The sequence below is a fragment of the Argentina anserina genome, chromosome 1 (genome assembly GCF_933775445.1).
Source record: "Argentina anserina chromosome 1, drPotAnse1.1, whole genome shotgun sequence".
NCBI lineage: Eukaryota > Viridiplantae > Streptophyta > Magnoliopsida > Rosales > Rosaceae > Argentina > Argentina anserina.
In genome coordinates, this window is record NC_065872.1 from 23,299,549 (window position 1) to 23,324,100 (window position 24,552).

The following is a 24,552-nucleotide window of genomic DNA, read 5'->3' on the forward strand; positions in this document are numbered from 1 at the left end:
TTAAATTTAACTATGGGACCCACCCGAGCCCAATCGGTCCAGTTCGGTTTTGTCGGATTTTTTTTTAAACGGGCTTCGTGCCCACCTTTATCTATATCTACCTTGTGTTGTTGCTCGATGGGATCTCTAGTTGTTGCTCTTGATCGGTGGTTTGGGATTGACTGTGGCTGGTTGGGTTAATTAGGGGTCATCATTTAGCCCTTGGGCCTAAAAGTCCGTGGGCGGCCCATCGGCCCATAGGCCCTAAGTCCGGCCCGGCCCGTAAAAAAGCCCTCTCAAGCCCGGCCCTTAGGGTATATATAGGGCAGGGTAAGGGCGGAGGGTGTGAAGCCCAGTCCCGGCCCATTAAAACCCGTAGGGCTTTAGCCCGGCCCAGCCCACTCAGCCCGGCCCTTAAGCCCTAAACTGAGAGACAGAGACATATAATTGAATATGATCTATGATCTATCCTCTTGAGTCTTATCCATCGTGTAACAAAAAGTTAACGTTTAGGGTAAATGACTAATAACTCAGGAGTCTTATACTCTTATCCATTGTGTAACAAAAAATTAACGTTAGACTAATAACTCATAAATACCTCGCAGGCTCGCACTTATCAGTCTGATCCCATATTCTTCGCCTCTTCGGGTTCAACATCCAGATCTCTTCTTCAATACCCCTCTGAGTCTCTGACCCAAACCTAGCCTCGCACAAAATAAATCATCTATCTTCAATCATTCGTGTTTCGCGTATCCTTCGCCCCGTATTCTTCAACACCCAGAACTCTCTGAGTCTCTGACCCAAACTTAGATCTTCCTCTCCCAAAACAAATCATCTCTCGCCAATAATTCGCCGATGCTCCATCAAAAAGTTCTCTAATGAGTCTAATGACTCTAATCCTTCGCAGCAGCGTACTAGGGAATGGGAGAATCTTGGTTTCACTGGGCTTGCTTTGTGCTCTGATTGCAACAGTTTGGCTGACTACGTCAAAGACCAAGGTCCTTTCTCCTCTTCCTCTCTCTCAGCTTTTGATTTCTAGATTGATGGGCTTGTTCTTAAAATTTGTGTTTCGTCTGATTTGATGATTACAGTATCCAATTGGAGCTTTGGGTGTTTGAGATTAGTATTGATTGGTAAAGATGGACTTGGAAATCAAGATGATCCATTGCTGCTTAATCGGGTATTCTTCTTTGGGAAATGGCAATCTTATTCAAGTATCTCTGAACTCTTGACTTTTTTTTAATAATTGGTTTTGGTAGTTGCATTTAGCTATGATGGATACAGTTAATGAGGAAAATGTGGAAACATCCTCGGCTCCCCCAAATACTGGTAGACAAGCTAGTGATGTTTGGAATTATTTTGAGAAGGTTGAAAAAATGGTAAACAATTTAAAAGTTCTGAAAGCTAAGTGTGGTATTTGTGGTAGTTTGCTTGCTCGTGGGGGTAGTAATGGAACGAATCATTTGAAACGACATATTAGAAAGCATGCTGTGGCAAGTAGTCAAACTCAGGATGTTAGAACTCAAATGCAAATAGGTATAAATGCTGCTGGAAATATATCAAATTTTCGATATGATAAAAATGTTGCTCGGAAAGAAATTGTGGATTTTATAATTAGAGCTGAATTACCTTTTACATTTGTTGAAAAGCATGATTTTATTGGCATGATTCAAAGATCATTTGCTCCTCAATTTACTGGAATTTCAGCCTCTACATGTAAAAGGGATGTGATGAAACGTTTTGGGACTAGTAAAGCTGAGCTACTTAATTTTTTTCAAAATTTTGATGGAAAAGTTTGTCTCACTTCTGATGTTTGGTCCTCACGACAAAAGATGGGGTATATGTCTCTCACTGTACATTTCATAGACAAAGATTGGTCTTTGAACAAAAGAATTATTTCTTTTAAAATGATTGAGTATCCACATTCTGGAGAAATACTTGCACAACATATATATGAAGAACTGATTACTTGGCATATTCATGAAAAAGTTTTCTCCATATCATTAGACAATGCTTCAAATAATGATGTACTTGTACAATTACTTCCAGATTATCTTATGATTGCATCAGTGCCTAAACAATTGTTTCATGTGCGTTGTTGTGCTCATATCCTTAATTTGATTGTGCAAGATGGGCTAAATATTTTATCTCCATCAATTGAGAAAATAACCACCATAGTGCGTAGCATGAATTCCTCTAATAAGAGACATGAAGTATGGGTACAAGCTTGTGCTGATTTAGATTATGGAAAGAAAAATATTGACAATGATGTTCCTCATAGGTGGAATTCCACATATGATCTTTTACTTTTAGCTCTGAAATACAAAGCTCCATTGCATAGATATGTGCAAAAAGTAAATGAATCTCGTTCTTGTAATTTAGCTTATCCAACTGAACAAGATTGGTTGATTGTTGAACTTACTTGCGGTTTTCTTGCAATTTTTAACTCTTCTACAAAAATTTGTCGTGGTGTTTATTCACCTACTTCTAGTAGAGTTATAAATTGTCTAGTTGATATTTACCAAACATTTGCTGCATATTCTCATCTCAATATTTTCAAAGCTGCTTTAGAGGCAATGAAAACAAAATTTGATAAGTATTGGTCTAAGTTTCCGATGGTTTTTTGTCTTGCTACTATCATGGATCCTAGATTCAAGTTATTAGCAATTGAAGAGTGGCTGAAGTGTTTTGGTCTTCAGCCATTAGAAATTGATGCAAGAATGACATCCATTAAGACTTTGTTGCAGCAATATTATGATATCTATAAGACTAATAAGAGGAATGTAGTTCCTAGTGTTGCATCTAGTTTACCTAGTGATGGAGTCCCTACTCCTTTGGAAACCACGTCTGCATCTATAACAATTCCTAGGGTTCAAAATTTTTCCATGCAAAGGTTGAAAAGGGCTAGAGTATCATCTAGTTCATCCACTAACTCTTCTGATTTACAAGTGTATCTTGATTTAGCAACAATTGAGGTGGATGATGACAATCAATTCAATGTTTTGGGATGGTGGAAGACAAATCACACATTGTACCCTATTCTTTCACTTATGGCTCGTGACCTATTAAGTGTACCAGCTTCAACAGTTGCATCAGAAGCTGCATTTAGTGCAGGTGGTCGAGTTGTTTCAGAAAAGAGAGCTGCTCTAAGTCCAAATACCATAGAAGCTTTAGTCTGTTTGAAGGATTAGAGCTTGGCAAGTACAAGAAAGCAAGAAGCAGCACGAGAAGAGGAATGTGCTGAAGAACTAATGAATGCAAAGGCTGCAAGACTAGATTGGATGATTGATAGTGATGATATTGGTGAAGATGCTAGTGAAGATGATGGGGAAACTGAGAATGGAATTGAAAGTGCTTTTATTGGAGTCCCTTAGTTACTTATCTGATTTAGTAACCATGTGCCTTTTTTGTGTTTTGGGTTACAAGGCTTGGTTACTTATCAAGTCTCTAGACTTGTTACTTTTTTGTGTTAAGGACTACAAGGCTATCATGACTACAAGGCTCATGAACATTTTGAGTCTCTAAATTTCTAACCAGCGTTGGCATATATACTAATTCTCAAACATTAGTACATGCTACTGAGCTTTTGCTGTAACATATATTGAATGAATTTATGATTAATCTTTTTACATATGCTTAATCCATCTTTGTGTTTCTGCTCAACTGTGTTTCATTAACAGTTTGTAAGATTAGAGTATATGTGTTGCTTGGACTCTTATTGATACTCTTTTCTTACTTGTACTCATATGTTGCCTTGTTTGCATTGCAGATCATGAGTATGACTGTCTGAGAATGTGATTCCAGGTGAGAATGACCCTTTGCCTTTAAAAAACTACAAATTGTTGCAAGCTGGACTACTTATTTGGTCTTGGTGCATATGTCTAAACTCTAAAGTTCATAATTCAAACTCATTTTATGTTGATTTATTAATTCCTACTTATAACTTAATCAATGGTGGTTATATTTTTATTATTATCATGATGACTAATTCCTACTTGATGTTTATTTTGTTTTTGCAGAACAAACTTTTGCTTCATGAGTATGGAATCAACAGGGAAGGGTTTCATTTGCTCATAGTAAAGTTATATTGTTAGTCCTCTTTAGTTGCATATTGCTTCATGACGGCATGCCTCAACCCTCAAGATGAAATCAAGAAATGGCAGACTCTGGCAGTTCACCCTTGAAGCAAGGTTACTGGAATTTGGATTAGTGTATCATACAATGATGAAACATTAAAGGTTGATACAACTATTGAACTATATGTATTCTTTATAATTTTAGATTTGAGTTTTCCTCTTTTCATTTGTATAATTTTGTGTTTGTCTGAATAAAACCCGGCCCGACCCGATAAAGAAAGGGCTGGCCCGGCCCGGCCCGGTCGACCCTGTTTGGCCCGACCCATGGGCAGCCCTGAGGCTTGCAATATATAGACAGGCCCAACCCGGCCCGGCCCTATAAAATATAAAAAGTGTGTTGAAGCCCGGCCCATTGCTGACCCCTAGGGTTAATTATTGTATGCTGCTTTTGGAGAATGGAGTTGTTAGTTGTTTTGTTTGGGTCTGTGACTTCCTGGTAATGATGACGATTTCTTTTCTGGGAGGAGAGGTCTAGTTTTGGGCTAGTCAGATCACATTTGGTCTTGGGCTCCAACTCTTTGTGCATTCAGTTGGGCTTGTCATGACAGTAAGTTGGGTTTATCCCAACTATATGTCGGCTAGTCTTGATTTCTATCATTTAATAATTTGTATTTTCTGTATAGAATTTAGTTTGTATTGTTTTACCTGGCTTGCTTTGTATGTTGTTAAAGCCATGCTAATTATGGTATAGGGTTTTCTTTTGCTTGCATCGTGCGGAAGTTGCTTAGATAGTTGGTCTATCATATGTATCATAATGGTATCTATACAATGAACCCTTGTATATCCTTCAAGTGATAACGGATGGATATGTAATTGCTTTCTTGGTTTGGGTTTTCCCTCGACTGAATGAATTCACATTTCAAAAATTAAGCACAAAATCGCAAATCTGAAATCCAAGAAAAGAAGACAAGCTACCTTTTTGAAGAGAAGACAAACATTGTTAAAGGGAATGTCAGATGGCGGGCTTCGACCTTAATCCTCTCATACTCTCAATTCAGGAATTGTTGGTTGGGTTTAGGGAGAAAAAGGTTGGAAGAGAGTCAGTTATCTGAACTTGGGTGATCCGGAGCCCTCATATAGAGAAAAAGAGTGCATTTTAGACACTTTTAGTAGCTGGAGACAACTAACTAAGCACGTTAGGACATATGTGCCCATATCCATGCACAAGACCAGGACAATGCTACAGGCGTACAAAATCCCTCTTCGGGATGAACTGTATGGGACATGTAGGAACGAACATCACTTAGTGGATTCAGTTACATCCCACAATAGTTTTATCTTTATGGATTGGAGAGGCAAACCTATATGAATAATGATATATTTGAGTGTCTTAAAATTTGATTTTTGAGTTTAAATATTAGATCGCTTATGCCTCCAAAGGTTGGAGATTCTATTGAAATTCATATAGAAAGCTACTTAATACATATGTTGGTGCTAAATTTGCAATAGAAGAAAATGTATAAAACATAATCTAGTTTTGCCATTTGCAATTCGTGCATGTAATCATGATGGTTTGTGCATATAAGCTAGTAAATATGACAATATTAATACTAGCTATTTGAATTTTGAATTTAAAATCAAATTTCAGATTTTTATCTTTGTACAACGTTATTCCCAACACCATCTTTCACTTTTGTAAAAGCAATAAATACTAATGCAGACATCTATTTGGTGAATGCATGCAACCTACAATGGAAAAAGTATAGAAAAATTTCTATCTTGTCGCTAAGGGGCCGTATGTTTTCCTGTTAAAATCTAATCTCCTTCTCAAAATCCCTTGCATCATTCTTTTTTGAGTTTTGTCACATTTATCTAAGGCTTAGTCTTATTGTTTGAAAGAAGGAAGTCTCTCTCTCTCTCTCTCTCTGGCAAGGTGGTCACCATTATCCATGTCATAATCCAATAGTAGTACTTCACCTTTATCATCGCCTACAATTGCACCAATTGCTTCACCGACCACATTTGAAACAGTATTGTCGATATCCTCTTCAGGGCCTATAGTGCCAATTGTACCCCAAGTTGTAAAATCAGTCTCACTAGTGTTGGTTGATACTGATAGAGTCATGGACGAATTTTCACATTCTCAGACAGTGGACTACCATGACACTCAAAAAGGCCAAGCGCTCTCTCCATCTTTATCTGGAAAAGAATTGGTGCTATATAAACAAGATATACATCGCCCAGAAAACCTGCAAAAACGACTAGCAGAAATCATTAAAGATGTTGTTCTCGTAATAACTTTTGCCCTATAAATTATAGTATTGCATTAAATATCAAATTAACTTTTACATCAACTAAACTAGTTATTTTTATATATACAGAAAGAAGTGGCTGAGTTGATGAAGCTAGTAACTGTAGAGATGGGGAAGGATCAGAAAGCAAAGAACGACAGTAGAACTACCAAGGTGATTTTTCATTTTTGTTGGTTATAATGTTAAATATCTAGATCTATGTGGATATGTTAATCTTCTCATATGTTTTGCTATTATTTAAGGTGGAAGAGACCTCTGAGTCAACGAAAAAAGATGGTAAATTCATGATAGTAGCAGAAGAGCAGGTTCAAGCTCACCCTAGGAACCCAAAAGTAAAAGACCCGGTGATAATAATTTAATTATATGATAACTTTTATTGAAGTTCATGTCATTCAAATTAACTGATCGATATACTCTTCTTCCTCATTTTGATATCACTATTTGTATCACAGATCTTAGTTCTCATTTGATATCTACTTTGAAATTTTTTAGGAGAAAAAGACTTATGAATCAATGAAAGAAGATAGTACACACATGGTAGTAGCGGTAGAGCAGGCTCCAGTTGGCCATGAGAGCCCAAAAATAAAAAACTCGGTAATTATTAATTTTTCATAATTTTATTTAGATGCCTTTTTTTTTTGTTAAAGTTCCTTGTCATTCAAATCAATTGATGAGAACTTCTATTTATACCTCTTAAAACGTCACTTGGACCTCTTTAGTTAACAAACCTCAAATTTACTTTTAAAAAATTATAAAATCATACTTGGACCTCCATATTTTTCTCAAAACGCCAATAGCCTAAATAAGGGAGCTTCTATTTAGAAAATTATAAGGAATACTGATAATTTTTCCTTCAATTTTTTAACATCAAATAATCATAATTTCTCATCTAATTTGTTCAAACATATATTAGGACCCATATTATTCTATTCATTGAGATTGAGAAGATTGTTCGTAAATAATCATTGTACAATTATTTTCAAGTTCTTGGCACTCTTCGTAAATTATAACAAATGCATTGGAGCAAGTAGAACCTAAAAATACACTAACCGAAGAAAAAAAATTACAAACCAATACAACTTGCATCATCTTTCAAAATTCACATAAAATTTTACTTAATAATTGATTGTGAATGATTATGGATTTATAATTCTTGGACAACAATGAGGTGAGATTTTGTTTTTTGTATGGTGAGAATTAGTTGGTAAGGTGGATTGTTTTTGGTAAGATGTGGATTTTTTTAGTATGATGATAATTGTTTTTTCATGAGATGGACATTTTTAGTATGTGAGATTATTTTTGTAAGATAGTGGTCTGGTAAATTCACACGCTTTAATAAAGTCAATTGTAATTTGAAAATAAAGCGACGTCTAAGTGCTCTTTTTAGAATTATGAATAGAAAATCTCCTAATTGATCTCATCGCATTTGCTTTGATTTTTAATACACAGGAACTATCTATCAATACAAGGCCAGCTCAATCAGCCTCAAAAGCAGTGGTTCATATATCAAATCTATCCTTCAAAATTCCTGATGATTTTGAAATTGATGATGACATTATAAATGAGGTATAAGCTATTATACTTTTTTTTTGTCTCACACTTTATAAGATATATTCAGCATTTTACTTATCCTCTCAAAAAAAAATTGTGCTGAGCTAGTTTTATTTAGTCTACTGGCATAGTTTCCCCTTGTTAAGTGAGTGGTTATGAATGTGACTCACATTGTAGCATTATATTTCTTTACCTGATTAAAAAAAAAAGTAGTCTTATGAGCAAATGAGTGAATGCATGCAGTTTGAACCTGAAGATGAAGTCATCAGGGAAATTACTGCAGAAAATAGGAAAAACTTTAGTTTCTCCGACAGACTCCATGGATGGAAAATGGAATGTAAAATCAGACTTAGTGGTGTTCAACAATTTGATAAGGTAATTTCTCATAAATTATTTTATGTTAACAATAGATGATATCGATAGATATTTTTATCAATCATTGATTTAAGTTTGGAATGTTGAAGTTTACTTGAATCATTCCAGTACTTTACACATATAAAATCAAAGACTGTGACAAGATCAGTTCATGAGGTTGTGAGGTTCATCCTTTATGAAGTAAACCCTAAACAAATAAGGGAAGCTAATCGCAAACGCAAATCAATATATATGTCGGTGAGTTAGATCATTTAGGTTCATATTCTACTTTAACATTTCGGTTTGGTCACTTTATAAATGATTTTTGTTCTATTTAGGAGCCACCTAAGAGCAGTTGTCGTTGCACTCTCCAAAAGACATTTGAGAGCCCTAGAAATGTATTAAAGGCTAAAGGCATAAACATGTCATCTAACGGCACTACTAGTGATCTTGACCAAAAGGAAGAGTCATATGTAGAAATGTTTTTACGCGTAGCTTGGAGAAACCAAATGAATGGCACTGCAGAGGAAGTGCCGTCAGTCATAGGTAAAATTTTTTTTTCAATGATCTGCTTATTACTTCATGTTAATTTTTTTGATATCAAGTTACTGAGGTCTAATATATAGCATTTCATCATAGAATGGGAAGTACTAAATACTATGAAAAAAAAGGCCAGAATTATAACATGTGAGCAAGAAGTTGAGTCACCAAACATGGATGGTGAAGCTACAAACCATATGATGAGGCAAGCAAAAAATGACTTTTTGGTGATGAAAAGATGCAAAAGCTTTTAATGATACATCAAGTTTTTTGTGGTTTCATTCAGCAATAGAACTCTAAATAAAATTAGCTTTAGCATTATACTAAATAGCTAATGTTACAATAAATTAATTTCTCTGAACAATTATATTTGATTCAATAGCAATCCATGGATTCATGTAAAAAACATCCTCTCGGATGTGGCAATAATTCGACCCTATATGAGGATATATCATTTCAATGTGTGTGTGCGCGCGTTTTTTTTTTCCTTCAAGAAGACAAATAGAAACCATAAATAATGGCATCTGATTGCCTTTTACATTTTGTTATATATGTTTTAGTCACTATGGAAAATTAGTCAATGCACCAATGTGCAAGTTGATCAGCATTTATAATAGAATCTTAACCATTGATATCTAATAATATTTATTTCTTTAATAATAAAAATATATACTTAATGAAATCTAACTGCTCATTTAAATTTGTACAAATGCACCTTGGTGCTCTGAATAAGCTCTCATTAGCTATCTAATATCTAAACTCCTAATATTATATCCACACATGGCACTTGCAGTCGGACTTGACTTGTTGGAGACCTAAGGCAAACTATAAAGATAGGCCTCGACCAACTAAACAAATTTAATTTAGGGGTGTTGATAAATATGGGCATTTGGAAACCCCAAATCTCTACTACTATAAAGTCAGCCCCTGAAAAATTACTAAATTGTGAACTTCTAAATCTGACCCTTTGTAATCCTACATTCACACATAGACATAAGGACAATTACTTAAAAATATAAATATTTAACCAATGTGTTTTTCCAAAACTATCTTTCGTGGTAAACAAAATTGCATAAAGGGATTACCTCTTAAGGAAATATTTAAAAAAATATATAATTTTGTAAATTTGTGCTATGAAATCACATGCATTGCATGACTACGAGGCGAGTGATATAAGGGCATCGATATCATATTTGGCATGATGATAATTTAGGGTGCCATAATACAAATGTTTTAAAACCATCCCTAAACTTAAAAACCAATTACAAACAGTGTCATCATTTCACTCTTACCTCAAATTACTTGATCAAGTTCAGATCATCACTTGTTTCTCTAACCTAAATACCCTCATCTCTCTCTCTCTCTCTCTCTCTCTCTCTCTCTCTCTCTCTCTCTCTCTCTCTCTCTCTCTCTCTCTCTAAATCCACCACATCTCCATAATCACCTATGAAGATCTCGACGACATGGTCTAGGAGTTTGATCACACCTTGATGACGTCGTCATTAGAGTCTTCATCAAGGCTTTGCCAATTCCTCTTCTTCAGCAAACCATGCCAGAGATGGGTCGATCTGCTCAACTGATCGGGTCTCCAAGCTCCTCTCCTTCACATCTGATCACCTCCATAAGGTTTCGTGTCCTCTCTCTCCCTTGCACTCATTGCTTAATTAAAACTTGTAGTCATCTTTTGTTTTCAGTCGGGTTTCGCAAGAAACAGAGCTTCTTTGGGTCGATGTATAGTTTCTTGACCTAAAATTTGATTGTTTAGTTATAAATTTGAATAAATATGATGATTTAATTGTTGCAATTCGATCATAGTCCATTTTCCACTGGCCTTAATGTAAAGAAGTAATGCATATCAGGTATTTGATAAAATTCATCAATGAGGTTGTGGCTATAGAAACCTTTATTGTTTTGGTATGTTATCAGTGTTAATGGTGTTGTAATATGATCATGAGTGTGCATGTAAATGTCATGCAATCAAGTAATTATTGTTTATCTAACTAGCAAGGTAGTTAGATAAGAACCATGTAACTATGTAGGTAACTAAATATTTGTAGTTGTGTTAATAATTTCGTTAGTATTGAGTATCTACCTTAGCAACTGTATTGGTAACTGTGTATGTAACCATATTGGTCGCTGTGTTTTTATTAAGTAACTATTAGGTAACTATGTGGAATTCGAAATTGCTTTTGTGTAGGTGTGATATTGGGACATACAACAGAGTGGAGGAAATATCAACCCTATGCCCACGACAACCATTTCGCAGTGATGTCCTTGAAGCAAACTCTCACAAAGTACAGAGAATTTTAACTGTTACCCAATAATTACATGTATATGTTATTAAGTTCTCGTGCTGTTACTTCAAGTAGCTAGTTTGAGAGCTACATGCAAGTTATATGACAATTAATCATATGACTGACCATGTAACTACCCAACTGGTCAAGTAACTACTAATGTAACTAGACTACGTACTCTCGTAACTTTTCATGTAATTACTCAAGTCATTGGGCACTACGTACGTATGTAGCTGGTCATGTAACAGTAAAATTATATACAAGTGTGTTACAATGTAACCCTTTTAACATATTCAGGAAAAATCATTTTGACTTGGACCTTGAAGGGTCCACTTATGTAATGTTTGTTATGAAACCTTATATAATGAAGAATAAATTACAGTTTAGTGTAATTGTACTCTCTATTCTAATTTTTTTCTTGTTCCATTATTGAAATTAATTCCTTAATTGGAATATGAGTTACACCTCAAAATATGTTTTTAATCAAAATTGAGGTATGACACAATTTTGGTTTATTGAGGACAATATGGTTCATATTGAAGTTTTATCTGGGCAGAAGTTATATTGAGGCTCAATTATGCCTTTTGCGGGCTCAATAGCTTCAGAGGGAATGTGAACTCCGAAATTAAGCCTGTTCTAGTTAGAGAAATCCCAAGATGGGTGACTTACTGGAAATTTTCTTGTGAGCTCCCAGAAACAAACCGTGAGGGCTATGCCTAAAACGAACAATATCGTGTTACGGCGGAGTATGTCCCCAGATGTGACAATTTGGATTGTAATATCCCATATCGACCAACAGAGAGGGGTGATGTGCCTTATATGTACCTGCCCACCTCCATTTAACACGAGGCCTTTTGTGGGCTCAATGACTTCAGAGGGGATGAGAACTCCGAAATTAAGCTTGTTATGGCTAGAGCAATCCCAAGATGGGTGACCTATTGGGAAGTTGCTCGTGAGCTCCTAGAAATAAAACCTTGAGGGCTATACCCAAAGCGGACAATATCGTGTTACGGCGGAGAGGATCCCCGGATGTGACAATTTGGATTGTAATATCCCACATCAGCCAACAGAGAGGGCTGATGTGCCTTATATGTACATGCCCACCTCCATCTAACACGAGGTCTTTTGCGGGCTCAATGACTTCAGAGGGGATGAGAACTCCGAAGTTAAATTTGCTATGGCTAGAGCAATCCTAGGATGGTGACCTATTGGGAAATTGCTCGTGAGCTCCCAAAACAAAATTGTGAGGGTTATACCCAAAACGAACAATATCGTGTTACGGCGGAGCATGTCCCGGGATGTGACAATTTGGATTGTAATATCCCACATCGGCCAACGGAGAGGGGTGATGTGCCTTATATGTACATGCTCACATTCATCTAACACGAGGTCTTTTGCGGGCTCAATGACTTCAGAGGGGATGAGAACTCCGAAATTAAGCTTGCTCGGGCTAGAGCAATCCCATGATAGGTGACCTATTAGAAGTTGCTCGTGAGCTCCAAGAAACAAAACCGTGAGAATTATGCCCAAAACGGACAATATCATGTTACGGCGGAACCGGTTATGAGATGTGACAAAAAAGTCTTATTTGGAGGCTGTACGAGTCTATTGGGGAACAATAGGGAGTCATATTTGAGGGCAGTAGGGCATATAGGGGCAATAAGTGGTTTTACTTAGTCAACGATCATCGGAATCCGGTGAAGTCTTGCTGCAAACCGGTCACCAATCATCGGAATCGACAGTCAATAGTCAATGGTCAAGTCTTATCTTAATGTAGGTTCACCGTTCATATGGGTTTTAATTAACTGAGAGGATAATTGTCTTTCTAGGCTAATTGGAATATTTCTAACCTTATTTTGCCAGTTGGAAACAAAAAGTTCTAATGATTAACAGCCCAAAAATTATTAGAGATAAAAATAGAAATTTAAGAGATGCAAATGAAATACAGAGATTCTAGTCAGTCTTGTATTTGATAGTTACAAACTAAACAGACGCCGTCACCGACTTGTGAAAAAGAGTTGAACCCCTAGATGCTGGTGTTTGGTTCCAGAAACATAAATCTTCGTCTTTCTTGCTCCTTCCCGAAGGCCAAAGGTACTCTTCTCTTTTCAATCTTTGTTTTCCTTTGATGAAAACAAGTGCCGTAAATCTGATTCAGTTCAATCTAATGTTGCCTACAGACCGCCCACGCCGTTCATCTCTCTCTATCGTTCTCAGTTGGGTCCACGCTGCTCTGCCCCAAATCTGAATCAGGTAATTCATTTCTTCTCCGGTTTTAACTTTTAACTTTAGTTTCAAACTTAAAAGCTAACTAAACGAAGAATGCTCAAAGTTTAGTTTGTGTTAGGTTTATCTGTGATTCTCCGCGAAGAGAATGCAAGAACAGTTCTTGTGTTTCATTTCTCAATACTGATAATGGTTATAGGATTGGTAGACAAAGTGGTGGAAAATGAATGACTGAGGGAAATCTGGTGGATTTTGATTCGTTGCATTTAGAAATTTTGCTGTATTTCAACTGCATTCAGAGATATGTTCATGTATCCCAGCATATATATGAACGAAGCCCACTTTTGTTTTCTTAATCTGTTTTCTTTTTTCAATGATTTTTTTTTGTTCTATGAATTGTGAAGCTTCCAAACAAGGCGGCTGAATGAAGTATGGCTTTTTTTTCTTGATTTTATGATTTACTGCTAGATAAATTTTTTAATGTTCTTTTGCTTGTCTTAGACCGACACTCTAAAATGAAAAGATATTCATAGAAAAATTAGGGCGCTAAAGAGACGGGGAATACAGAAGGGTGAGTAATTGGCCAACTCACTCATGCCAACATGCAATTGTTCCAACGACTAGGTTTGGTTAAAAGATGAGAGGTTTTGAATTACAAATAATGTCATGTTTATTGAAAATAGGATCAAGCAAGGCCGCTGAGAAGAGTAGTATACTGAAGCAACGATTCTTAAGGAGGAGGCAGGAAGCATCTCAATGTAATCCTTTTCCTCCTTAATTCCAATCATCCTTATCTGAGCAAAGAATCTAGTGTGGCCAGTTTTTTGAAGGTGATATGGCAGATTTTTTGGCCGATTATTCTATCCACTCAGATAAAGCGGCATCTAAAGCGACATAAGAATGTGGTTCCACACATGGAATCGGTGGAATTCTTTTCACTGGCTGCCCAATTTCGGTTGAGGTTCCTGAGTGGAAGTTCAAAGCTTAAGACTTCTTTAACACGGCTATAATGCTGAGAAATTGTAATGTTTCTAATATTTATTTAAAGTGTACAAGAGTTGCTTGTGGGCATGTGTCACGCAGTTCTCAAAACCTTAAAAGGAACTGCTGCATAGATGACAGGCATAATGAAGTGTTGCCTCTTCTCTTTCGTAATTCTCAGAGTTCTGGTCAATTTAATCCCAATTATGAGGTATTAGCAGCCCATCTCAAATCCTGTGCTGCCCTCTTAGCAATAAATTCCGGGAGAACACTTCATGGGTATATTGTCAAGCGTGGTGATCTTTCATGCCTCTCTGTCTCTAAAGCACTGCTCAATATGTATGCCAAATGTGGTGCATTGGATGATTGCAAGACACTCTTTGGTCAAATATGTTACCCAGATTCTGTGATTTGGAACATTGTCTTATCTGGGTTTGCTGCATCATGGAAGTTTAATGGTGAGGTAATGAAGGTGTTTCATGAAATGCATGTTGTGGGGGTGGCTAAGCCGACTTCAGTTACTTTTGCAATTGTTCTTCCTGCGTGTGCTCGCATTGGGCATATAGATATGGGAAAGAGTGTGCATGCATATGCAATAAAGGCTGGATTAGAAACAGATGTTCTTGTGGGAAATGCTCTTATATCTATGTATGCAAAATGTGGGCTAGTCTCTGATGATGCATATACTGTGTTCGAGAACATCACAGGCAAAGATGTTGTTTCGTGGAATGCAATGATTGCAGGGTTTTCTGAGAATAAATTGATGAAGAAGGCATATGAGTTGTTCTGTCAGATGGTCAAAGGAACAGTGGACCTAAACTATGCAACTATTGCAACCATTCTGCCCATTTGTGCTTCTTTAGATAAGAATGCCTACTGGTCGGGTAGACAGATTCATTGTTATGTTCTGCGCCGGGATGAACTAGCAGCAGATGTTTCTGTTTGCAATGCCTTAGTAAGTTTTTATTTACTTTCTGGACAAATAGAAAAGGCGGAATCGTTGTTCTACAGGATGGAATCTAGAGATTTGGTTTCATGGAATGCAATTATTGCAGGATATGCATCAAATGGTGAGTGGTTGAAATCATTGGAATTGTTTCACAAATTGATATCTTTAGAGATGATGAGGCCAGACTCTGTAACTATTGTCAGCATTCTTCCCGCTTGTGCACAATTGAAACTCTTGCAAGTGGGCAGAGAGATCCATGGCTATATTCTTCGACGTCCTATGCTATATGAGTCTACAACAGTTGGAAATGCCATGCTTAGTCTCTATGTGAAATGCGATAAAGTTGAAGATGCTGTTAGGACATTTTTAATGATGTCTAGGAGAGATTTGATATCGTGGAATACCATGCTGGTTGCCTTTTCAGGTATTTGCAATTCTACCAAGTTTCTGAACTTATTAAACGGGCTGCTAAAGGGTGGTATGATACCGGACCAAATAACCATCTTAACCATAATTCAGTTTTGTTGTGCGGTATTGAGAGTAGAAAAGGTTAAAGAAACTCATAGCTTTTCAATTAAGGCTGGGTTATTGTTGAATGATATTGAGCCTAATATTGGAAATGCGATACTTGATGCATACGCCAAATGTGGTAAAATGGACTATGCATACAAGATCTTTCAGAGTTTATCACAGAAAAAAAAATTAGTGACAGGTACTTCAATGATTACAGCTTATATGAATTATGGGTCTCATGATGATGAACAAATGACATGCAACTGCAAGTGTGAAACTGATCTCATCTCTTGGAATCTAATGGTCCGAGCTTATGCTGAAAATGATTGTCCTGCTGAAGCTATGAATCTGTTCTATGAGTTACAAGCTCAAGGAATGAAGCCGGATGCAATGGCCATTATGAGCCTCCTTCCTGTATCTGCTCAAATATCCTCAGTCCACCTGCTGAGGCAGTGTCATGGATATGTTGTGAGAGCTTTTCTTCATGATGTTTACTTAACAGGAGCTCTGTTAGATATGTATGCGAAATGTGGTGCCATATTATGTGCTTATAAGCTGTTTCAGTCCTGTCTGAATAAGGATCTGGTTATGTTTACAGCTATGATTAGTGGGTTTGCCATGCATGGTATGGGAGAAGAAGCAATTGGAGTTTTCTCTCATATGCTCAAGTTGGGCATACAGCCTGATAACGTTACCATTACTGCTGTTTTATCTGCTTGCAGTCATGCTGGCCTTGTGGATGAAGGGCTGAAGATCTTTTGTACTATAGATGAGGTTTATGGGGTCAAACCAACCATGGAACAGTATGCATGTGTGGTGGATCTCCTTGCAAGAGGTGGGCGCATTGATGATGCATTTTCTTTTGTGTCCAAGATGCCCATTGAAGCTAATGCCAACATATGGGGGACATTGCTGGGTGCTTGTAGAACTCATCATATGGTGGAGTTGGGCCGTGTTGTGGCAGATCATCTGTTTAAAATTGAAGTTAATAATATAGGGAACTACATGGTGATGTCAAACTTATATGCATCAGAAGCTAGATGGGATGGTGTCATGGAGGTAAGACAGCTCATGAGGATTAGAGACCTTAAAAAGCCTGCGGGATGCAGTTGGATAGAAGTGGAGAGGAGGACAAACGGTTTTATAGCTGGAGACTTGTCCCATCCACAGAGAAGTATTATTTACAATACGTTGAGTACATTGGACCAACAAATTAAAGAGCCAGTTTAATTAAGACAGGACACTTTGAACGCTGTTTTTTTTTTTTTTTAATTCTTACCTCTTGTTTGCTTTGCTGACTGCCCTTTTGATTTTTGTAAAACAACAAAGAAAACAACCAAATTGTTTCAACATTCATAGGATATTATTTGACTTTTGAAAATTATGCTACAAGACAGCAACTACTTACTGGTCAGTATTGCATGTAATTCTAAATAGCAATTGTAATATTACTGCTCAAAGTCTTCCTATTCCACATACCATATGGAAATTATCATTCAATTCTTTTTTGAAGCTCCCCATACCATACTCTATTCTCTAGTGTACATAAGTTTATTTCATATCGACTGTAATTGTCCCTTTCTTGAGTAGTTAGGTGTTAATATTATTGTTGATATCAGAAGACAAAAGGCTCCAATGACGCCCCACATCTGGGAGGTGCGACTAGCACTGTGGACTCTCTAACTTCTGTCTATGACTTCATTTTCTCGACATTATAGCCTCGAAGCCTGTTTGAGTTAATAGGTTCATCTTCCTGTGGAACATAGAGGATAATTTCTAGGTTGTGCACATAGATGTGTATGTGTGTATGTGGTGTTTGGAATAGTAATTCAAATTTATGATATGTTCCCAAAATTTTTATCAGTTTTATCTTTCTTAATTTTTTTTTTACTTTTTTCTTGGCAGTCAAAATTTATATATACCGTGGATGCAAAATGTTATAATTTTTTTTGTCGTGATGTTGGGTTGTGTGTTCTTCGTGAGCTTGGTATTGGTTATTTTAATATTATGTGTATGTATATACTGTGTGTAAATTACATATGATTGACCCATGATTTTATATACAGAGATATTCTAAATTGTGTTCTTATGATAAAGAAATGAAAAACAAATGCTAGGTGCTATATAGTGTATTTTTTGTTCTTTTCCTTACGTTCCCAAATAAATATGTTCGCCATGATCAGAGCGCCTAACCCCAATTGACCTTGAGGAGTCTCTAAAATTCGTTAAGTTACATTTGTGAAATGAATATTTGGTGTTGTTATTTTCACATAAAGTTGGGGTCAAAATTATTTTTGAACAAGTGATTCTCTTTATATATAGTTTAGTTTTTTACTTTTTATATCTTACATCATCTGTTTTCCATATACTTGGACAGGTTGAAACAACAGGGCGAAGAAACCTATTTCTGCTGGATATTTTTAGGAGGTCCTTGTGAAGGTTAGATCACTCATAACTATAGACAATTTTCGTATTCGCTAAACAGTTGGGTTGGAATCAATAGCAGCATGACTGAAAGCACACCTTCCACAAAACCCAAATGGAAGAAAGTGGTTTATGGGGGGATGCAGCGTGGTTTTGATGACAATCATTCAGATGATTCCTTTCTTGAAGAAATGGTCACTAATGCCCATGTTGTTAAAAGAGACTTGCTAAAAGTGATGCAGGATTCAGTGTCCATCTCCCAATATTTGTGCATCGTAGCTCTAACTGGGTTGGTTTGGACCTACACCCTCAGATCAACTCTTGATGAAAATTCACTTTTACTTCTTGACGTCACCCTTCTTGGGTTGGGTTTTCTTATTCTCCTATTAACTCAAGAAATGTTATCCCTCAATCTCCTCTTGCATTACCTCATTAATGTTTCCTTTTTCACTTCTGGCCTGTATCTTTTAGCTCCCATCTATCAAACTCTTACAAGATCCATTACCTCAGACTCCATTTTGGCAGTAACAGTTTCACTCCTTTTGCTCCATCTTTTCTTCCATGACTACTTTGGATCCACCGTAAGAACACTTGGTGCTCTAAACAGTCCGACATTGACAAGTTGCATTTCACTAAATGCCTCTGTTGTGGCCTCAGTTTTTATTGCTTCCCGCCTTCCATCAACTCTGCTAGTTTTTGCAATCATGCATTTCTCTTTGCAAGTTTTCCTTTTCGCTCCATTGGTTACTTACTGTATTAAGAAATATTCCTTCCGTTTGCACATGTGGTTTTCGTTTGGTCTGATGATTGCCACCTTGGCCTTTGTTTATACCTTGCACTTGTTTCTTTTTTTGATGTTCTTGGGTTTGCTGATTATTGTATCAGTTGTCTGTCCATACTGCCTCATTCAAATGCAGGAATACAAATTTGAGATCAATGGTCCATGGGATGAGGCTAAACTCTGTTTCGATATAATAGATTGAGAATTCAAGTACCCTTTAACAGTTTGCTTATATTTTGAAATCTATGTACAATGGTCGTACAAGTTTGATAGTATATGTATGTAATCTTGCCTGTTTGTTGTACCTTATACCACCCAACATATTTACTCACATTTAAATTTGCGCACTTTAATGTTGTTCGCTCTGTTTTTTTTTTTTCCAAAGCAAACTACACACAAAAAGTATTAGAAACACAAACAAGGACAGATTTTTGCATTTGAGCTGACAAGGAGACAAGGAGTTCATTTATTGCCACGTGTCAATAAGCCATTTGTAATTCTAACATTCACACATGACTACATTTGAGTATTAATTGTTACTTTAAAATTTAAACTACTATTCATCCTCGCATGTTGCTACAGTCCTACTGTATTTGTTGGAATTTAGCTGCTACTGCACTCGTCGAAATCTAGATGCTTCTGTAGTGTTTAGAATGCTATTAGTCTATTACATTGATACTCATCTAATCCTGCTACTGCACTCGCTAGATATCTAGCTGCTACTACAAATTATCGTAGTTTTTCAATCGTATTTTTGCACACTAAGTTTTGCTGCTACGGCCAACTGTGAACTTGCTATTGCCAACTGCAAGCTGGTAAGTCAATTAAGAACCTGTTACTGCCAGTAAAGAATCAAATTCATTTATCTCCCTGCCTTACCTAGTCTTCACGTCTGATTATCTATTGCACCTTTTCACTCCTATTACACACTCCTCTTCTTTCATACTACTGCACCTACACTCACACTCATCTAGTCATCCAGTTGCAATCACAGTCGTTTGTTACAGTTAATATTGAAGGTTCACATCATTATGTGGTATTATTAGTGCTAGATGAGACTGCATATGATTATTTCTTGTTTTTTCATCCACTCATAATTTTCACGGTCTGCTGTTGAGATTTTAAAGTTCACCATGCTACTGTTACGAAAGGTTTATCATGTTTTGGCACTAAATGAATACTCTGCTACTGCCAACTGGATGATAACTACTGTTGCTCGTGGTTGTTAAAATTCAAATTTCTAAAATTTCTCAAAATATATTTAAACTATTACTCAAATGAGAGTCCACAAGACAAGGAATAAATTTATAGTTTGAATCTTCTCCAAATTTTTTATGGTTTGGTTGGAAAACATGAAATTCTCACGAATAACTTAAAAAAGATAAGATAGAAACTTGTTAATTAATGGTGTGGCAGTATGTTAATTTTCTCGAAATTAGTGGTATTTTGGAGCTAAAGATGATGCTCACTTATGCAGATTGTAATAATCCTAAATTTCAAAACAATATTTGGTTTAATTTAAATTCTTTTAAGTTGTGAAGTTTGATTAAAAACGAATGTGATAGTTGCGATACTTTGAAACGAAAAACGGAAACGTTTTCGGAACGTTTATTAAGAAAAACGTTACGTTTCCGAACGAAATTATCGACTTTTATTCCGTCGATCGGTTGCGAAAACTTCCTTCACGAAGGTTGTAGAGCTCGTCGATACGAGTTCGTGGATATGTGACGCGTTCTAATCGGACGACGTACGTAAAAGTTATTAACGACGGAAGTTAGTTTCTGATTTTGGGAGGGGGTATAAAAGGAAATGTTTTCAGCTAGGGTTCCCATAATTGGAAACCCTTTCGTTCCTCTCTCACCCCGCCTCCCTCTTTCTCTCTCTCTCCCCGAAACTCACTCACCCTCATCTCAGAGAATCGCCCCCGGCGATCTACCAAGCAGGGCCGCCGTGACGTGCACCGCTCGGACCAACGACATCGCGAGGACCCCTGCAGCCACCCTTCAGCTCGCCAGCTCGAGCCTCGCCGCCGTGAGGACGCCCGACGTCGCCAAGTTTTTGCAAATCGCCACTACACCACCGAGCTAGAAGCGAGCTCACCACCATCGAATTGAGGTGAGATTCATGTTAGTGATGTATTGTGTGATCGTTGTGATGATTTTTAGCATTTTTGGAGTGAATCGAAGGGAGGACGGAGGAGAGGGTACCGCCGCCTAGAGGCGGCGCGTGGGAGAGCGTGGGAGGCGTAGGAGGTGGTCTGTGACCGTGGGGAGGAAGAGGAGGAAGAGAAGGAGAGAAATGGGGTGGCGGTGGCGTGATGCGCACCGTTGGGGGTGTTGGCGCGTGGGCCCCACGAGCTGCCTGCCGGAGGTGGCGCCTGTGCCACACGCGCCGCCATGTGCGGCGGTGTGAACAGTTTTGACAGAAGGGTATTTTGGTAATTTACTGTGTACGGTAAATGTAAATTTTAATTACGTACGGTAAATGTAAATATAAATTACTTTCAGTAAATGTAAAAAGTAATTTGTAAAAGGGTAATTTAGTAAATTTTATTTACTGAGATTGTATTTACATTTAAACAGTACGTATACGTACATAAATACATATATAGTATTTATACGTACATAAATACGTATATAGTATTTATATGTACAGAAATACGTATATAGTATTTATACGTACAAAAATACGTATTAATTGTATATTTGTACAGTAACCGTGAATAGTAACCGTGAACCGTAACAGTGAACAGTAACTTCGTAAAACCGAAAATTGCTGAACAGTAACCGATTATTACTGTTTCGGCATTTAAAGGTTTACGAAACGATTCTAAATTCTTTTCTTATCTTTTCAAGGTGATCGTTAAATCGAGGAAAATGAATTATCTTCGGGAATTGTGAAATTACGCTCAAGTCAATAAGGTGAGTAAAATCTCACATATTTACGAATCTACTCTTGCAGTGATTCTAAGTTATTTGCAAGAGTTTTTAATATTGAAATACGACATGTATACAATATAATGGATTATATATATATTGTATAAATGGTAATAAGTACATATATATATATATATATATATAATTTGCTATATTATATACTGTTATGAATTCATCTGGATTAGGTTTTGTCTTCGGACGTGTTTATAAATTATGACACGTATAAGATATAATGGATTATATATATATCGTATAAATGGTAAATAAATACATACATATATATATATATATATAGTTTGCTATATAGTATACTGTTATGATTTTATTGTGATGATGTCATTTTGATGACAAGATATATCGAGCATGTGATTTTGATTTGTACAATATGATGTGAGATTATTGTACGTGATTTTAACATTGAGATTGTTAAAATGTTGATTTGTCTTCGGACGTGATTTGGTACAATATGATGTGAGATTATTGTATGTGTTTGGCAAGTCGGAACCTAGCCTTTGGCCGGGCGAAAGTTACGATACAGTTAGAGCTCTAGTCTGTCTGCCTTAGTACTGCATGAGAGGTAACGGGTGGTTATCTGCTCATGGGTACTCAGATTGTTTTGGATGTTGGGTAGCGGGTGGCTACCCAATATCGGCGGTGTATTACGAGAGGGGTAACAGATGTGTACCAGCGTTCTTGGTACCCGTATTATAAATGCATTTGGGTGACCAGAAGGGTTACTTAATTTCTCATGAGAGCTTCTTTTCATATTTCTTTGGGACAACCAGATGGGCCGTCCATTGACTCATGAGTGCATTTATATTTGTTTGATTTGTGGATTTTCGTATATACATTAATATGCGAATTTTATTTTCATTTTACTCATACGAGCTGTAAAGTTTACCGGGTTTGTGTTTACAATCCCGGTGCACCAATTCGATGGTGTAGTGGATAACTCCGCAGTGTGGATTAGCGGGAATTGACGGACCGCTCAGAGGACTTGAAGTTATTTATCTCCAGCTTGCGTGAGGTTTTGGTGTGACTATCTTTTGAGGATTATACATTTCCAATTGTTATAATGTTGAATTATAAGTTTGGTTTGTAATAATTGGTTTTCGGAGTTGTATTGAGAACTCAGTGATGATCCGCTGTGCACGTTAAATGATTTCGATTTCATTGAGATTGTTTTGGTGTTCTAACGACTTTGAAATTTTGAGTTTTTAGGCTCGAAATTTTAGGGTTGTTACAGTTGGTATCAGAGCCTAAGTGTGTATTTGGCGATTATCAATATCATCCGGGAGCGATGATCCGACTGCAGGCGGGCACCCATCACATGCTCCTCGGTATTGATATGTCGTCGGGTACGCGAGAGTGTTAGGAGCCATACCTTATGGTTTGGTCCTGTAAAGAGTATTGTGACGATACTCCAATGATTCAGCTTCGTCTGAAATTTCATGATTGATATTGGTTGGATCTATTTTGTCGAATTTGAGACTTCACATGTATGACTGAGTGTTAATTGTTGGATGGTGATGAATTTGGAAAAAGGGCCGTGAACAGGACCGAGGACAGACGAGAGGTCACGGCCGAGGTAGGGTTGCAGGCTGAGTCCGCAATGTGGAGAACCTTTACGAGGAGGCTGCTCCACGGGTAGAACAGGTTGACCCTGCTGCTGTCGTTAGAGACGACGATAGTCGTGTGTTAAGTTGATCAAGGACTTTAATCGTCTGTCAACGTCTTATTTCATAGAGACCTGGATCATATGGTAGTGGACCACTGGATCGAGGGCATCATAATCTACTTTGAGATGATTGAGTACCCTGAGAAAGAGAAGAAGATGATATCGACACTTATTAGTGATAGTTCGGTAGAGGAGATGGTAGGATTGACTCCTACATCTATGAGAAACTCTTTATGTGTCACTTCGCATTTGGAGTGTTCCTCGAATTGGAGACAATGAAAGGCTTGTCCTATTGTGATTGGAAGTGGAGAGTTCTCTGCTTATTTGATCGTGATTCCGGATCACACCTATGATGTGATCATAGGAATTGATTGGTTGAGTCCGCAGTACGCGGTGATTGATTGTTTTGACATGGTGGGTTCCTTCGTAGACCCAGGAAACCAGAGTTTCGTATCTTTGACTCAAGGCGGATAATGCCATGAGAGCTTGAGTCATGGCATATGTCGAATATGTGGATCTGAAGTAGCTATCACAAACATCGTTGTGATATCAGAGTTAAGCGAGACGTTTCAGGAGATACTGTGTTATAGCCCCTATAACGAAGACGCCGTATGGATGGGGCAAATGAATTCAAAGACTTAATGACTGGTGTGATCAGCTTAGAGATGCTACAATACTCTCTGAGTTTGACATGCGATCCAGATACTGGAATGCTAACAGGTTTGAGTATATAGTTTCCTATCAGGGCAGAGAACTATCAAGGAGTCTTGATAGAGAGCGTTGACCCTATATTGAGGGATGTTCAGTGTTTAAATGTTAAGGACTAGATTTTAGTTATGCAACTAATCTAAGTTGAAGCCTAACAAGGTTGAGATATTATGTTTAGGTAAGAGATGTGTAGACCATAGGTTGGAGGTGGTTAACGAAAATTTTCGTGACTAGCATCTCTAACGCTATT

General features: G+C 37.2%; 2 protein-coding genes across 2 annotated transcripts; both read left to right on the forward strand.

Moving 5' to 3' along the window:
* The first annotated feature begins 13,124 nt into the window (after nucleotides 1-13,124).
* LOC126788763 (phosphatidylinositol N-acetylglucosaminyltransferase subunit C-like) lies at nucleotides 13,125-19,301 on the forward strand. The gene is made up of 3 exons (XM_050514778.1): nucleotides 13,125-13,200; nucleotides 13,287-13,359; nucleotides 18,153-19,301. The coding sequence occupies exon 3, from the start codon at nucleotides 18,283-18,285 to the stop codon at nucleotides 19,180-19,182; it is 900 nt and encodes a 299-aa protein (XP_050370735.1). The 5' UTR covers nucleotides 13,125-13,200; nucleotides 13,287-13,359; nucleotides 18,153-18,282; the 3' UTR covers nucleotides 19,183-19,301.
* On the forward strand, nucleotides 13,132-17,262 carry LOC126788392 (putative pentatricopeptide repeat-containing protein At5g08490). Its single transcript, XM_050514384.1, has 4 exons — nucleotides 13,132-13,200; nucleotides 13,287-13,359; nucleotides 14,016-14,090; nucleotides 14,163-17,262. Exon 4 carries the CDS (start codon nucleotides 14,342-14,344, stop codon nucleotides 17,003-17,005), a length of 2,664 nt encoding a protein of 887 aa, XP_050370341.1. The 5' UTR covers nucleotides 13,132-13,200; nucleotides 13,287-13,359; nucleotides 14,016-14,090; nucleotides 14,163-14,341; the 3' UTR covers nucleotides 17,006-17,262.
* Nucleotides 19,302-24,552: the final 5,251 nt, after the last annotated feature.